This window comes from Channa argus, chromosome 20 (genome assembly GCF_033026475.1).
Source record: "Channa argus isolate prfri chromosome 20, Channa argus male v1.0, whole genome shotgun sequence".
NCBI lineage: Eukaryota > Metazoa > Chordata > Actinopteri > Anabantiformes > Channidae > Channa > Channa argus.
The window spans coordinates 12,131,231-12,148,783 of record NC_090216.1 but is presented as its reverse complement, the minus strand read 5'-3'; the positions used below and the strand labels follow the sequence as shown (position 1 = coordinate 12,148,783).

The following is a 17,553-nucleotide window of genomic DNA, read 5'->3' as shown; positions in this document are numbered from 1 at the left end:
AGGCATTGATCCATGTGTTCATTAAATGATGACCTCTTTTTTTAGTTTGGATGAACTGTCCCTTTAATACTAACACAAACATCTATAGTTACTGTAAACAAAGCAATGAGACATAAATTTCATATTAGAGGTTCTTATGTTTATGAAAGCTGCAAGAATCTCTGCCATCAATCAGGTATTTACTCTGTGAACACTGTAGGCTGATTTAATACACACGCACACACACACACATAGGGTAAATTGTGTGTGTGTGTATCAGTCTTACGCACAGGACAGTGTCACTCGTCCTTCATACACCAGGCTTATTGTCAGATCAGCTGACATCATGGCCTGTGCCAGGCAGGCAGAGCACTGGGCATGGGTCAGTAGCAAGTGGAACTGAAGTAACACACAAGGACAACAAAATATCAACAATGGTAAGAAATGTTTTCCCATTTAAAAATCATTATGTGATGTTTGACATAATTACGTATTAAATAATCATTTTGAGGCTCTTGTGACATGATGACTGATCATGGATGGCCTGTGTGTGTCTGCAGATGTTTGCATTATTACTGCTTGGTGTCTTTGGATTGTCTTTGAGTGTCTCCTCAGCCACCCAAGGTATAGTTTCAACAACATTTATTTAGTAAAAATGCTAGATAAGATTTTGTGTCTTAATTCTTTCTTGTGTCTGTGCTTTTCCAGTGGGTCTGAGTGAAAAAATCCTGGTCTTCCCTTATGAGACAGACTTCAGCTTTGTGGCCTTGATACCACAGAAGGAGATGGGGCTGAGGGCCTTCACCCTCTGCATGCGTGTGGCCACTGAGCTGCCTGAAGACCGTCAAATCATCCTGTTTGCCTACCGCACCACTGACTATGACGAACTCAATGTGTGGCGTGAGAAGGATGGACGCATCGCCTTTTACATGAGTGGGGATGGCTGCTCCTTCCACCTGCCACCGCTTACCACCTTCCGCTCCAGCCTCTGCCTCACTTGGGAGTCTCGCACTGGCCTTGCTGCTTTCTGGATGGAAGGAAAGCGCAGCGCCTACCAAGTCTATAAACCTGGGCACATCATCCGACCAAAAGGCACTGTCATCCTGGGACAGGACCCGGATAAACACCTGGGAGGGTTAGAGGCCGTGCAGAGTTTTGTCGGGGAGATAAGTGATGTGAATATGTGGGACTTTGTTCTCTCCAGGAGCATGATCCAGGCCTGGCACTATGGGCACAAGGTCCCCAAGGGAAATCTCTTTGACTGGGCCACTCTTGAGTATGAGGTGAATGGGAACGTGATGGTGGTGGATGATGACTGACTCAGTGTGGAGTTCAATGAAAAGAGAGATGAGGCTTTAGAGATCTGTATTGGGCTGATAATGATATGTGTGATTCTCATTCTTAGATTTATGGTAGTTTTATGTTAGGACCCTTTAAATGTTCTTATTAAAAGACCAGAAGCAGAAATGAGGAGTATTCGGGACTTATTTGATCCATCTGCTATAGCTATATGATACAGTATATCCTGTATGTGTTCAGCAGTAAAGCCATTGGCAACAAACAACAATACTCTGACATGCACAGATGTCAGCTGTTGTTTTGCATCAGTAGGTTTTAAAGAATTACTTGAGTTTATGATCACTGTTATTCCTCTAGTTTTTCATTATATTTAAAGTCATACTTAGCTTTTGTTTCCCAAAGACTGTTGTAAGAGCAAATTAGTGAAGATCGAACAAAAATGTTGATGTGCCAGATGTATCCATAGGGTGGCAGTCTGGACTAGTTCACATCAAACAGAAACTAGTGTCAAACAGGGGTTTGTTATACATAATGGCGCAATTTAGCATGGGTATGCAAATTACTTGATAACAAATAATATTTATTTTACTTGTATTGCTAATATTTTTGCAAATGTGAAAGTCAAATAACTAAAACATTGGCTTTAAATACTGTGACACTATTGTGCATTTAAGAGCGAATTACAATAGATTTGAGATAACAATTTTACAATTAAAAACTGCATATGCTTAAATTTCAATTTATTATGTTTCAGTAAAGTGAAGAGGCAAGTAGAGGCAAGTATCTGAAATCTCATTTAACTTAAATTATCTTTGTGCTTTAGAGTAACAAACCAGGTTTAACTGAAAAATCTGCTAACATGCATTGACAGTTTGTTCACGTTACTTTTTGCAGGATGTTTGTCCTGTGATTGATAATAAAAATATGCAATAAAATTATTGGAACAGCAAGCTGGGGGTGGCATTCTACAGTAGATTTAATGATTTAATTGCACAGAGACAAATAGCAATTATTATATTTAAAATCCATTGCGTTAATGTTGCCTGTGGTTACTGTACTCACTCATGAATTTTCCATATTTCAAATGATGTAAGAACGCTTTTGGGTCTGAAATAAAATCATGCCATGTGCATAACCAACCATGTTTGTTATTAAAGAGAATATTTAGTCTTTGAACTCTTTTTATTTATTTTTTTACATTTTAAAGAGATAAGTTGTATATATTATACCAACTGGTGAGTACTTATTTCATGTTATGTTCTAATTTAAGAATTTATAATAGAATTTTACAAATAATTTCATCCCAAAAATAAATATGTTACATGTAACTTGCAGAAATCATGTCGTATGCAGTTGCTTCGCTAAGAAAGTCCTGCAGAATAAGTTCAAGGTCAGATCTCCATCCGAGTGTAACACAGTAACCCAAAGTTGCAGTGTGTTGTCTCTGTTTGTTTCACTGGCTCTGTGCACTTATCCTCCCTGCCTGCACCACCATCATGACCTCCTTGCAAAGACCAGGGAGGAAGTTTCCAGTGCACAGCCCATCCATGCAGGCTCCCTTGAGGGTGGGAAAGTGCTTCGTTCTGAGTGTGTGTTTATTCTGACCGAATCACCCGTTGGCTTTCTCTCGGCAGCTAAATAAGGAGAAGGCAGGGCCAATGAGTTCTGACTGCGGGTCAGCAGCCAAATGTTCCACCTTCTTGGATGTTGAAATGCATCAATCGCAGTGCCCACTCACTGTGTGGTAACACCTTTGTGGACCATCTGCCCAAGCCTGGCTCCTCAGCCCTCTGGTTCACACACTCACACGCACACACACACATAATTTTCTTCCCAAAAGGGATACAATTTCTTTATATACATGCAAAAATCTTCACATATAAATCTTACACTTTAGACACAAAGTCCTTTTGGTGAAAAGAATGAAAAGTATCAAGTTGTTGTTAAAGACACTTTTTCAGAGAAAGACAATTGAATTTTTTGCAGGCATGTTGCACTCCGGGGCCACATATTTCACTGGTTTTGCTTCAAAGAAAAACTTCCAGTCTTTAACAGAAGGACACAATCAGTGGCCTCTTCACAAAGTGGATAATTATTCCCTCTGTGTCTCGGTATTGCATGTTTTATCCAACTGAACAAACAGTTAAAACGCTACTTGTCCTGCTCGCGGACAGGGCTGCCAGTGTGAGCCTGTGAGATCTGCATATTGGCCCGTGGTGGTTAAAGCTGTCTGAGGCAAGGCGGTGCTGCTGACTGTATGTCCATGCGTGTGGAGCTGGTGAAAATGTTTTCCACGCGAGAGGAGACGGCAAAGGGAGCCCCGTGTGAGCTGGCGAGGGGAAACAGAAGGAGGGCCGTTCTGGATTCCTTCAAGCAACTTCAAATAGATTTCTAGGCAAAACATATTTGCATATGCAAGACAGTGCTACGAGCTATCTGAGTGAGCTCTGGCATGTGTGCATTGAACAGATGGATAATTTTTTTAAAGCTTTCTTGCAGAAATTTCAGCCCATTAAACTGAGATCTTGGGCATTATTTAGCCTGCTTTTGTTCATTAGGCTCACAAAGAATCATCAGGATTAAGTTGCTCTCGTTTGTCATATGTAACCTATGATTCGCATTAGACAAATCTGAAACATTACAGAAAATATGTGTTGATTTAAAGCTATTTGTTCGGTGAGAATCCTTGTATCAAGAAAACACAAGTGAACACACTGTGTTGCCCTTTTTCAAACCAAACTGGGCCTAAATGATTTTGCTGCAAATGCTTTGTCAGCACAGGAACTTTACTAAACTTCAAAAAAGCAGAAAACCAGCCTTTAAGATTTTCTGTCAAAAGGATTACAATTTGCTGCTTTTTGTTTTTGTTTTCCTACATGCCACTAGATGTCCAATAGCTTTTTGTCTCCAGTACTCTCATTTACTGGTCTGCTGGACATAATTTTTCAGAAAAACAGTAAAAATGGCTGTGTGGGATAGACTGGGACTCAAAACATTAAAAACTATTTAATTTTGACCCTGTTAGTCTTTTTTTTTAGAAAACGTTCACCTAAGGGCCAGATGAAGGCTCAGCTTACTCCTCCACTTTACTGCTCTCTCTTTTTCTCTGTCTCTCAGAGGTAATAATGTGACAGTATTGTCCCCCCACCTCCAGGCTGTATAAAAAATTCACCAGTCTATCCCATTAGAGTCAGTCCGAATCAAGGAGCAGGCGTTACAACGGGCACACGTGACACTTTTATCCCCCCACACTTAGCAACGCAAATGGTATGGTTGTAAAACAGAAAATCACTGCAGAAGCCAAATTTCTCGCTGCAGGTCAGGTCAAGCACTCACTGTATTGTACGTATGCACTATTCAGATGTACACACGCAAGCATCGTGGTTGTAAATTGTTAAAAACAGATGGATCATACCCTTTTCAGTACAGGTTTTTCACACTGATGGTGTGAGACCTGACCTTTACTGTGTGTGATTGTAAGAGCAGTTGGCCCTGTCCAGTGTGATACCTCCAGGCAGGACGGCTTCACCATCTACCTTGGCTCACGGTGTTTGTCCTGGGTAAGGAAGACTGGTATTGAAACACTGTGTGTGTGTAGGGGATGGACTAAAGCCAACCATCCTGTAATAAACAATAGATTTACAAAGAGGATATCTTCAGAGATGGTGCTGTGGTAAATTTAAAGCTCATGAAATTTCTGCCATATTGTATATAAGCCTTCACAGCCTGTGGAGGCTTGTAAAATGTTATGGATTCTGAGGGAGTGTGTCAAATATTATTAAAATCGCAACTACCCTAACCATTTCCCCACAAACATCCATGCATTTCTGAAATATTTTTTTTAGCAGAATACCTGTGTTTTTAAGTAAAAAAAAAAAAAAAAAAAAAAAAAAAATTTCAGAAATGCATGGATGTTTGTGGGGAAATGGTAAGGGTTAGGGTCTTTTTCTTTTTGATTGTAAAAACTTTGAAGTAGTTGCGATTTTAATAATATTTGACACACTCCCTCAGAATCCACAACATTTTACAAGCCTCCACAGGCTGTGAAGGCTTATATACAATATGGCAGAAATTTCATGAGCTTTAAATTTACCACAGCACCATCTCTGAAGATATCCTCTTTGTAAATCTATTGTTTATTACAGGATGGTTGGCTTTAGTCCATCCCCTACACACACACAGTGTTTCAATACCAGTCTTCCTTACCCAGGACAAACACTGTGAGCCAAGGTAGATGGTGAAGTTGTAACACCGGAAAACTGTGTTTAAAGGGCAAATCTGAAATCCTTTTGGAAGTGGAAAATCCAGGTTATTGGTAGCTTGCTCACATTAGGAATGAAAGAGAATGACTTTACAAAAGAGGACTGCACACATTAAATCTATCTAATAATAAGCTTTCTAATTGATCATATTGTATTATATATTATAGTCAATTCACTCTGTACAGTTTTACATATTTATTAGCTTTATATAAATATAAAAAAACCTTTTAGGTTTTTGGCAGAATGTATGTTGTCTTGAAAATGTAATACGCGATTCGTTTATTACAAATAGATTCTATCCATGTTGTATTTATGACGGCACGGCAGTAGTGATTTGGCAGTGTGATTCTCTGCACATGTGCATAAGGCTGCATGTTAAACAAATACAAAAAAAAAAACATGCACCTGAAATTCCCAGCTCTTTCCCCACTATTAACCCATCCTTCTATTTTCCTGTCTCCTCCAAACCAAAGGAGCGCAGCATCAGAGAGCGAGAGGCTCTGTGGTTGACTGCGTTGCGGCTTTTAGCATTGAATTCCCCTCCGTCCCCCCTAGGCTGGCCTCTCCTGTGAACATATGAGCCATGCCACAGCGTGTGGCGCTGGGAGATGGTCCAGGGCCTCCTGATTAAATATTACAGCCTTCTAAATGGATGGAGATTAGCCTCTGTGGGAATGTTAGGGCTTAATTTACCCCCCGGCCAGATGTGTGTGAGTGAGAGTGTGTTTGAGGGAAAGCAGGGAAGGAAGGGGTTGTTGTACAAGTGCCCCAGTGTAAATTGATTACATGTTTGCAGCAGTAGGTCAGTGGAGGATTTACTGCCGTTTCATTGGGCGAATGATCAGTAGCAGGTCAGAGGTGAGAGGAGCAATTGAGAGCTGCACACTTTTAATTGCTATCACAATTTTAGATTAGACATATTTGAAAATGAAATGATGACCTTCGATGAGGCTGCACAAAAATAATTGTGTTATAATTACACATGGTTCTGTGTATTTCTTGGTTCACCATATCTAAGCAGTTATAGATCTCTTCTGTCTGAATCTTTCTGTTAATATCATGTAGCAATAGGGCTGTAGTTCCTCATACAAAACACAAGAGAAATAAAGTTAACAAAGGGAAGAATGGATAGATTTATGCATAAAATGGAGAACAGATAAATACAAATAAATTATGAGATATGTGACATCTACCAGAAAGAGAAAAATATGTTGTTGTTTCACATTTAGTTTGACAGTAGGTGTTAAAGTATAGAAACAATTTCACATCCATGGAATAAATTACTGCCATTTTAATTCCAGCCTGTTTTCTGTGTCCGTTTGTGTCATGTCGACATTTGCTCTGAATTATTGATCAGGTGGTTTTGTAGTTCGCTGTGTTTAAAATGCTTTTAAGGATGTTTTGATGTCTTTGCATAAAAAAACCTGAACTTTATTATTTATAAACACACATAACCTTTATGGAAAGTGGGATCTATTCACCTTTGTTGTCCATTTTGTTACTGTACAAGGACTTCACAGCCACTTGTCACTGTGATAAACATAAAGTGGGCAAGAAAAAGTCAGTGACTTTGGGATTAGCCGCATGTATCTACACATTTGGCCTGAATTAGGATCTGAGCTTCATGTAAACAAACAATTCACTTTAACTAATATCACACAGGTCATTGTATTATTTCTTGTACAAATTAAACATTGATACTGTAGGTTGGAAAATCTATGAATGCTAACTGCCGTCAGGAAAAGTCAACAACGAACACATCACTCGGTACTGCTTCTGGGAAAAATTATTAGTGGACCGATGTAAAATGCATACAGTCTATATTAACAGCAAAACATCGTCAGGTACGATGCAGGGAGCATCATGATTTGGTTCTACACAGCAGAGAAGGTGAAGTCAGGTCACAATGTGCTACCTATTGGAGGACGGGGGCACTTTAAAGGGAATGAGGCCAAGGTAAGGCAACGTTCCTCTACTACAAAAAGTCAAAACACTGCAGCTCACCCTCAAAAAAGCAGAGGGATTCTCACAACATGGTGCCCAAAAACAAATATTCAATGCTGTGTAAGAACTACTACACGTTTTATCAGCGAGGGCATCCACCAGCTGAAGCTCAGCAGCTTGGTAGGTTGGGTGATGCAGTAGGACCATGACCCTAAACATCAAAGTAAATGTACCACTTTAAACCACTATTTCCCAGTCATTGCCAAGGCCTTATCCCTCCAGGGATCCTCCTGCACAGGTTTTACAGGAAGTGTTAAGGGTTCACTTAGTTTTAATATCAGCACAGTAAAGTTTTAGTGGCTGTTATCAGCTTAAGCACACTGTGTTTGTCTGTACTTATGAGATAGTAGAAGTATATCAGATCACGTTTTGCAGCCAATTAATGCAGACATACAGGTAAATCCAAGGCTTCACATCCTTTTTCTTGACACTGTATGTTTTTTCCTGCAGACATGTGGATCAGATGTATCACCGCAAAGCCTTAATTCTCTGTTAATTTTCTTCTCGCAATGGACAAACACATCCATCAAACACAGACCACATATGTGTGCAGCATCCACAGATAATAACTACTTGACATAAACACAGCCCATGTGCTCACACACACGAACACAGGGAAACAGCATCTCACACATGCACAGACACACACACACAGGCACTCGGTGCCACTGGGCAGGTAGCCTGAAAGATTGAAAGCAATTAAAACTATCATCTGCAGTGGCTCTGGGCAGGCCTGTGGCTGCGAGGGGGGAGCTGCCACTGTGCATCAGCCTCTCAGTCTCAGCAACGCACAACGACATGAGAGGGAGAGTCGCAGCCCTCTCTGAAACACACAGCCACTGCCACAGCTCCCAGCATGACGTACACGCATGTGTGCTTGCACAGGGCTGTGTCATACAACTGCCATGACACTTAATCCTGCTGCTGATCTTTCACCTGCTCCTGTGTTCCAGTGTCTTCTTCTGAGAGCTGAACACATGATGAGGCTCAGAGCTAAAGCATCCCCAGAACGCTGAAGTCAGAAAACCCCATGTTCATTGACTGGGTTAAGCTGTGTTTGTAACACTTCGACAGTGCTGATGAGATTTACTGCAGGTTTACTGTGTTTGGCTTCATAATGGTTTGGCCTGAAGCACGAGGAACCAATGTGTCTCCAGAGGTGGAGTAACACACACAGTGAGCAGATGTAAAGTTAAAGTTACATTGAAATGATATAAGATTCTGCAATATCTTTGTGCAGATTAAATTGTGTTTTTCAGTTTTTTTTCACGTGCAGCCTTACGCAGAAATGTCGGCAGAACCTCGGGTACACGTGCTGGGAAACAGGGGAAATAGTTATTGTTTGAATAAATACTTTAGTAGATCACCTGAACCCAGAGCTCATCAGTCTGATCTCATTAAGTGTAAGTGCTGTAACTCCAAGCTGTTTGGGCCAAACTTGGAGCAGTTTACCTGCGTTCAGATCCTTGGGAATGGTGGCTGTCTGGCTGTATCTGGACTGGCCCTTAACAAGTCTCCTCAGGACAACCACACCACCATTATCAACTACTGTTACTCTATCTCTCTCTCCATCCTCTCCCTCCGATCAGCTCTCAACCTGTCACTCTCACTTAGCATCGACATTAGCACCGGTGGTTTCCTCATCCTGGTTCTCTTCACCCCTCCCCGCCACCATCTCCCCTCGGTGCGTTTGAATACATATCTCCGATATTCAGCCCCTACTTAATTTGACAGGCCCCTGTTTTGTCAGTCTGACAGGCCCATAGCAAGACACTAATAGGCCACAGAGACCACCAGCAAAGGCACCAGTCAGGGAGGCCCCTGCGGTGCCATTCCCCATCACCCTCCATGTCTCTCATGGCGATGCAGGCAGGAGAGAGGGGGTCAGGGAGTAGGGTGGTCAGACAGTAGTGCTGTCACACCACGCCACAGGAGACTGGACCAGACCTCAGTACTGACACCTGTCACTGCTCCTTTGTAAACGCCCCACCACTACCACCACTCACTATATACACACACAAAAGAGGATAAAAAGAGCAGCCAGTGGGGGTATCTAGGGATCTAATGACTGCGCCTGCCACTCAAAGCAATGACTGCCGTCCTCACAGAAATGGCTGCAGAGAGAGTAAACTTCACGCTGTTTGTTTGGTGATGGACCCACGATGGAGCAGCTGCGATGGAGTGTGTGTGTGTGTGTGTGTGTGTGTGTGTGTGTGTGTGTGTGTGTGTGTGTGTGTGTGCGTGTGTGTGTGCGCGTGTGTTTCCCTTTAGGCCACCTGTCTGACTGATTGTGACCTGTTAAACTCTGATCACAGTTAATTGGTGGCCGATGGTGGTGGGAGGAGGTACCCTAAATTTGAGATGTGGGTTGTTGTTCTTCTTTTGTTTGCAGGTGAGGGAGCAAACTAAAACATGACAAATGGAAATGCTCATGACCTTAAGACTAGATAGGAAAGGGGGCTTCCTGCTACCTTTAGGCTTATAGGTGTTCACATAATTTAAGACATTTCCTTAGCCACACTAGCATGTGAGCCAAAGGGAAATCACTATTCATCTGTTGGTTTGGTGGAGCCTTAAGTGCAGACTAAATTTAAATATTCACAACACAAATTGTAGGGAAATGTCTATATTTATGTTTCCCCACAGGTTTGTAAGCCAAACATTTGTAAGCACATCACAATATTAGCAAGCCAAAATAGAATACTTTGGAATGCTTAGAAGAAAATTAGCATCTACATAACATACATAAATCCTAAACATACTCCATGTGCTGGAGTTCATGCAATATAATCAAAAACACCAGACAGCTACCGAATGCACTTTGTGTTGATTTATCAGCTGCTGTCAGAACTGATTCAGTGCTTTCAATGACAGAAAAAAGTCAATACACATCAAAACTATGTGATTAATGAAATTATACATCCCTTTGAAGATATTATTGATTTAGACATTCGGTTTTTTTAACAAATTGCAAGGTCAAAAGATGAAAGAAAATAAGCCATAATTGAACTTGTCAGTCAGCAAAGATGGTTCTGGGTTCTTCTTGTCTTTGACTGTGAACAGGCTCTATGATAGAGAGAGACATTCAGAGTACGTCAGGGCTGGGATAAGAGCCAGAGACAGGGGGTTGTCTGGGGGACTCCCGGGGTCTTTCGTGTAGTGAATTATTAAGGTTTACTAATACTTCATAAATCCCCTCTTTGTCCTGTCCATTACCGGCCTGTCACATCCTCTCGCCACTGCTAGACTGACTCACTTGCTTCATCTAAATGACAGAAGTTAAACTGTGTTCCATAGGAGATGGGAGGGGGAGCATGAGGGTGAAGGGCTGCAGTTGGAAAAGAGAGGGGAAAGGGGAAGATGGGTGGTTGGGGAGGGAGGGAGGGCAACAGCACTCTGCAAGTAGGCCCCAGGGCTGCATGGCTTGGTGAGGGTGCGCACCATTTCCGACTGTGTGCTTGTGTGTTTTTCTGCTTGTGTTTGTGTTTTGTCTTGTGCGTCTTTCAATACAAAATTGAAGTATAAATGTATTAATGTGCACTTAAAGACAGTGTATGAGTGACTGGATCGAAAGAGGAAATCAGTGTGTATCATTTCTCAGATCCATGTTTCCTCATTAACTCCCCATGCATCTACACCACCAGCTCTCTCCCTGTCCTCACCCTCCCCTCCTCCATCTCTCCTCCTCCTCTTCTTCCCAAAACAGCAAACCTTGCCTCAGTGCGTGCCTGGCGGTCTCTCTCCGCAGTCTCGACAGCCGAGCTGGTCGTTGCCCCAAGCACTGAGGAGCTGTCGCCTCTTGTTAGTGTCGCTGTGGCGACCCAGAGTCCTGCCTGCCTGCTCCTTGATTAGAGATTGAGGTGGATGGAGTGTGTTTGGGCGTACATATAAGTGTGTGTGTGTGTGTGTGTGTGTTGGTGTGTGTGTTTAATGCTACTCACCCCCCTCCTGCCCGCAGAGCTGCTTTTAAAGATCAGTGATTTGGTCAATTGGCCTGGCAACTCTAATCCCACGTAAGGTCACTGATGACTCAATGGACCAGTCAGTGAAGGAGGCTGTCACGTCCTTATGTGTGTGTCCATGTTTGGCTGTGTTTGTGTATATGGGTGCTTGTGAGGTAACAAGTCCCTGACAAAATCAATGAGGATAAAATCTATAAAGAAATGATCAGGATGTCAAAAGTTCCAGAAGATTACACAGGCTTGTTGTAATTCAAAACAACATTTGACTTGTTGTACCAACAGATCAGGGGAACTAATAGATTGTGTGCAGCTTTGTACAGCATGAGCAGAAAGCAAGAGCTACTCATAGCTGACCAACATCACAATATTTGCAATCTATTTGACTATTTTATTTGTTTCCTTCAATTATTCACTTAATGATGTCATGTTTTATTGCCTTGAAAGACAAAGATTTAATTGAGACACTGCTGTACACAGGCATCTCAGTAGGTGCATAGCCTACGACAGCAATGTCCCTGCTTTGGTTTCATGCTCTCCAGCTTCGCTGTGTGTGAGAGGTTCTGTCAAACAGAACAATGCTTTACTTGATGTCTTGTAACCCTAAAAGTGTGAAGGATGGTGGCTGACCTTGTGAAAAACTTTGGACAGCCAACTGTCTGCCTGTCTGCTGCAGGATGGCCAGGTCAGTGATTCGTTAGACCCTGAGGGAGCTATAAATACTGTGTGCGATTTCACTTCCTCTATGCCCTGCCCTGGGCACAGCTGTCCATCTCTGGACAAATTCTCTGCCCAAAGGGAGGACTGATTGGCTCTGTGGACCTTGTGGACAAGCTACCCATCTGTTGGAGGGTGAATGTCTATTTCATTCAAACACATAACTGGGTTATTTTTGGAATAAAAGAACCGCAAAACGTTTTTGGTTTAAATGGAGAGAGCAATGGTTCACTTCTCGAAACAGCATATTTTTTTAATCGATGTGTCCATATGATTGACATGTCAATAGAACTGAATTAGTTCCAAATGTTTATCCATATGAGTAGCTTTCCTGATCTCCTTCAGCCAGTTCAACACAGATGTGTCTCATGAACCACAGTCACAAAATTAAAAATGTTTACTCATGCTGCCCACAGAATTATTAATTTTTTAATATTTTTAGATTTATTCTGTGGCACAGCCATTCCTGGTTGTGTGTCGTAGTGACAAGTGTCCTAGTGACATTCCCATCACTCTCGTAAGCATTTAGTGCCTAGCGATAACGCTTTGCTAAAACAATAAATAAACAGCTACATATACAGCTAAGTGTAAAAACTCAGCATCTTATTTTGAAATGTTAAAAAAACTTTTTTCATTAACATAATAAAGTACAAATGTTACTTAAATAAATTAAGAAATAATATAAGAGATTTTTGACATTAATTTATCAAGGGCAAAGCAAACATTTCCACTTATTACATTTTTTATTGTTTTACTTGCTCTTTTTATTCACTCCTTGACCATTGTTGTTTTCTCTGATGATAAATAAACTTCTGCACTTGCTGAATCTGCAATACTATGATATCAGGTTTAGGATTTAGTTTGCATCCCCATACATGCAATTTCAAAGATGCAAATGTTTACAGTCTGTCATTGTGTGCATATCAACACGCTGACGTTAGCATTTAGCTTAAAGCAAGTGCAAGTCCCAATAGCTGCTAACATGGTTGTTTGGTTTAGCATAGCACGATTTTAGCACTGATATAGCTGAGTTTTGAAACAAATACTTATAATCCACATTACAAAGTGACACTGATGTGTTTAGGTACTAGGTGGTAACAGTGGTAACATTTAATACCACCCTTACAGACATACAATGCAAATAACTATACTTTGCATGTTATGAGCAAACCATTTATGGCAAATATAATCAGGGAATGGTAAAGGTTAGGGGACTAAAGCAAGCTTAATTTAAATGAGGAAAACATTAGGGTTAATAATGGTGAATAAAATGCCAAATATTCAATGCAGATCAGTGATGTGACACAAACAATGGAGTATGAAAACCAATTTTCTGAGCTTCAAACTTTTGTACTTTAGTTTTGTTTTCTGGATTGGCACTGGTATTAAATTACCAAATGTAGTAATGCAGGGGGACTGTATTAAAAAACAGACTTTCAACAATAAACTGTACTTAGATAAACTTACATAAAATCCTGTAAGTAAATACACACATCTATTAAAAAAGAAGGGATTAGAATGTCCTTGGTCACATAATGTGTATCACAGATCCAAATTGTTTGATGTGAGAAGAGAGAATTTACGAGTGGCAGTGAGAATACAGAGGAACGACAGCCAGTGAAAGGGAAACAAGACTTCCCTCTAGCTATGGCTTCCTGACTTGTTTATTTGCTAACTGGGCAGGGGGGTGGGGGGTGGATGGGGGAGAGGGTGAACATATGGTTTGCTAAAACATGGACTTGTAGTTGGGAGGCCGAGGCACCCTAAGGGATGGAGCTGACGGCTTTGGTCCCTGTCTCCCTCAATTCCTCCCGCTTGGACAGCCAGAGCTGAACATCCGTCCTCCAGGAGTTAGCAGCACAGTGCAGCCTCTCTCTTTCTCTCTCTCTCTCTCTCTCTCTCTCTCTCTCTCTCTCTCTCTCTCTCTCTCTCTCTCTCTCTCTCTCTCTCTCTCTCTCTGCTGTTGCTACTCACAAATATCCTCAGTCAAACCCTGAAATGATATAGGGGAGGAGATAAGAGGCCAGTGGCTTTGGCATGTACATGGGGGCCCTGAATGCAGCTGGGAAACTGACTGACACCATCCACTTGTCCCTGCTTCCATAAGCCCTGTTGCTGAGGGACTTAAAGCTCTGGTCCTGGCAAGTGGACATGCTGGTACTTTGTTCTCAACACATATGGACATCTTCTGTCCAATTCTTGTGTAACAGATATTTTGTGCACTGGGAATTTGTTTGAACTCATAGCGAGGACCCAGAGTGAGATCAGAAATTTTGCTTTTGGGAGCTGATTGTTGTCAATGAGCTACCAGCTACTGCAGATATCCTACAGATCAGTGCACTGAGATAGACAGTTACACACAAACCCTCAAGGTCTATGTGTTTATGGACCTACTCACTAAGTGGGATCAAGGCACTAATGTACACACATGGTCTAACTCATCCTGCATTGACAAACAAACATATGCACACACTCAAATACACTTCCTGTGGGTCAGTGACTTAATATGCACATACTTACACACACTAGGTCAGTTGTTGATACACATGCACACACACACACACACACACCCTGAAGGTCAGCACTGTGATAGACAGCAGTCCTGATGTGCTCTGACAGAATCGTCTGCTGCCTTTCATTTCCGCTTGCTTTTCTCCCATCAGGTGACACCCACAGGTGCCTTGGTGAGAGAGACCCCACCTCCTGTGGGTATGCGTGGGGGCAGCTGGTGAAAACGAGAAGTGGAGACTGAGACAATACATAAAAATCGCTGGCCACTGAGACACCAGCTGCTTGCTGTCAGTGACCCACAGCACAGGCATTGGTGTGACTTCCACCTCTCATCACACAAACAGATATTTGACCGATGAACAGGGAACGTAAGGCATCAGCTGCACCTCCTTCCAAATGAATGACTCTGACTCTCACACCCGTCGATCCTGCCACAAAGTTGCATCAATAACTGATGTTAAGGCTATTGGCATGGATCCTTTGCAGAGAAAAATCCAGCGAGTCATACGTGTAGTCATGACTGAACCTTGACATCTGCTCTTTTCAGACATCATCCCAGCTCACTTTGAAAGCTGCATTTTCACATTGGAAAGTAGCCAGCACTCATCTAGCCCTCACTGGTCTAATTGTGGGCGTTCATTTAAGTGTGAAGCTGAAAATGTCTCATTGTGTGCTCGCAGCACTCTTCTCTGACATACTGTGGGGGCACTTCACCTCAGAAAAGGACGTTTGTGTATTTTTGTCATGGCTTTTGGATCTGGAAAGTGGTGTTCAAAGTTAAAAGACATCAACAACCTTTGAAAGTAACAGTCTGACATTATGAAAACTATATTTATTCTCTATGATTTTGAATGAGACAAGAAGTTCAATTCAAGACTCATGGGGGGAAATGTAACCTTGGTGCTGTCCTAAAGTGACAGCATCAGCATTCCAGCACCTAAAAAGCTCATCATCTACCATGTGGATTATGTGAGAGATTATTTCTTGGACAGTGTGGGATTTCCTGCTCATAACTGGTGAAGACTCACTGCACCCTGCCAATTTATAATCCCACACACCTGTGAAACCACAGCCTCTCTCAGTTTTACATTTATATATAGAAAAATAAACTAGAAAAATAATCATATTTTAAAAAAGAACAGTAACATTCTGTATTTGTGGACCTTTTTTTCAAAGTCCAAAGTATAGATTTAAATTTGAGTTTGAGAGACTGTAGTTGTCCATGGCTTCAGACTTCTGTTGGCAAGCACTGGCAGTGCTAAAGTGTCCTTGAGCGAACAAACCGAAGCTTCTCTTGCTCCAGGACGACTGGAGCACCAGGAAGGAAAAGCAAAAACAGTCATACTTTTACACGTGACTCCAACATTGTCACAAATGAGCTCAAACTCAATTATCCATGTAACAGTGTATATAAAGAATGTTACTGCAGCTATGACATGTAAGAATACTGGTAAGATTATAATTATCATTATAAGTCATAAAACACACTGGGTGCTCAAAGAAAACCAAAGGAAGTCACCAAAGGCATGAGGTTGTTTTGTCACTGTGGTTGTGCATTAGTAAAGCGGAGAATGGCTGTTGGAGTTATTCTCCTTTGAAAAGAAGGGGAAAGAGGGGCAATAGGGGAGGGGGGGAAGTGAATAATTAATAGTGGCTGAGAGCGATATGAGTTTAGTTAATGTGCCCAGCAGCACAGGCTGAGAGAGAAGCTGTAAGATATTCCACCCCAGGCTGAAAACCCAGGCAGTTGGAAGAAGTGAAGACTCATTTTGGGTTAGAGGTCATCCATCTTCTCACCTATATATCTTTCTATTACTGCATTGTCGAGTGATGGGTGCGTGTGTGTGTGTGCTGACGGTTTCTCTTAATTTGCATGGGTTTGGTTGTGTGTCTCTGTGTGTGTTTGGAGGCATCCGCACAGCTGGCTCGCCCTGGTAGCGGTGTTGTTGCCGCCCTCAGGTTCCTTTCTCTGAGTGGTAATAGAGTGCTCCTGTCAGCCTCCCCAGATGCCGTTCCATAAGGACCCTCAGCTCTCACAACTTGCCAGGAGAGTTTGTTGTTCACACTGCAAGTCTGAGCCTCTTCACATTTCTACTTTTCCATAAGAAGCTAAAAACTGCAGTTTACAGTTAGGTGTGAGGAGCATGCAAACTTTTTGGGTTTTGGCCGTATAACATAGCTGTAAATCCAATGAATAATGGAAGAGAGGCCACATCAACACTCCCACATATACAACTGCTTTATGGGAACATTAATCATTTGTCACAAAATGTTGATTTATTTTAGTGATTAAGGTAATGCATAATAGTCCATAAATCAATAAAAAAGTATTTTAAACATAATGACATTTTGAAGATAATATAATATTTTTTATCCCTTAAACTAGTAACAAATTCTCAAATAAATACAAAATTATAATAGAAATGTTTTCGCCTTTTTTTTTAGACCAGCAGAGGAAAAACATCTGGACAACTTACTGTCAAAAGAGTTAAAAACTAAACAGAATCAAACTTTCAACACTATACACAGTAGTAAAATAGTACTTTTTGTACTTTGGTTTAATCTCACTTACTGTTATGAATTTCAAGTGTCACATATTACTCTACTTTTAATCTTTAATATAGGAGTTACAGTATATCAGACTCATGCTCAGGAAAATATTTAAAACAAAATTACATTATTCATATCTGGCCCAGAAAATTCTTTTTATTTACACCAGGGACCTGGATACATGAAAAATATATTTGTGAGAAATAGTGTTGGATTCCATCAATATTTTTTTTTTTACTTTGGGAAGGACTGTTATATTTTTGCATCTTTAA

The 17,553-nt window shown here is 41.4% G+C and overlaps 1 protein-coding gene across 1 annotated transcript; it reads left to right on the top strand.

The window, feature by feature from the left end:
• Positions 1 to 259: 259 nt before the first annotated feature.
• crp1 (C-reactive protein 1) lies at positions 260 to 2,454 on the top strand. Its single transcript, XM_067488344.1, has 3 exons — positions 260 to 416; positions 540 to 603; positions 688 to 2,454. The coding sequence occupies exons 1-3, from the start codon at positions 414 to 416 to the stop codon at positions 1,296 to 1,298; spliced, it is 678 nt and encodes a 225-aa protein (XP_067344445.1). The 5' UTR covers positions 260 to 413; the 3' UTR covers positions 1,299 to 2,454.
• Positions 2,455 to 17,553: the final 15,099 nt, after the last annotated feature.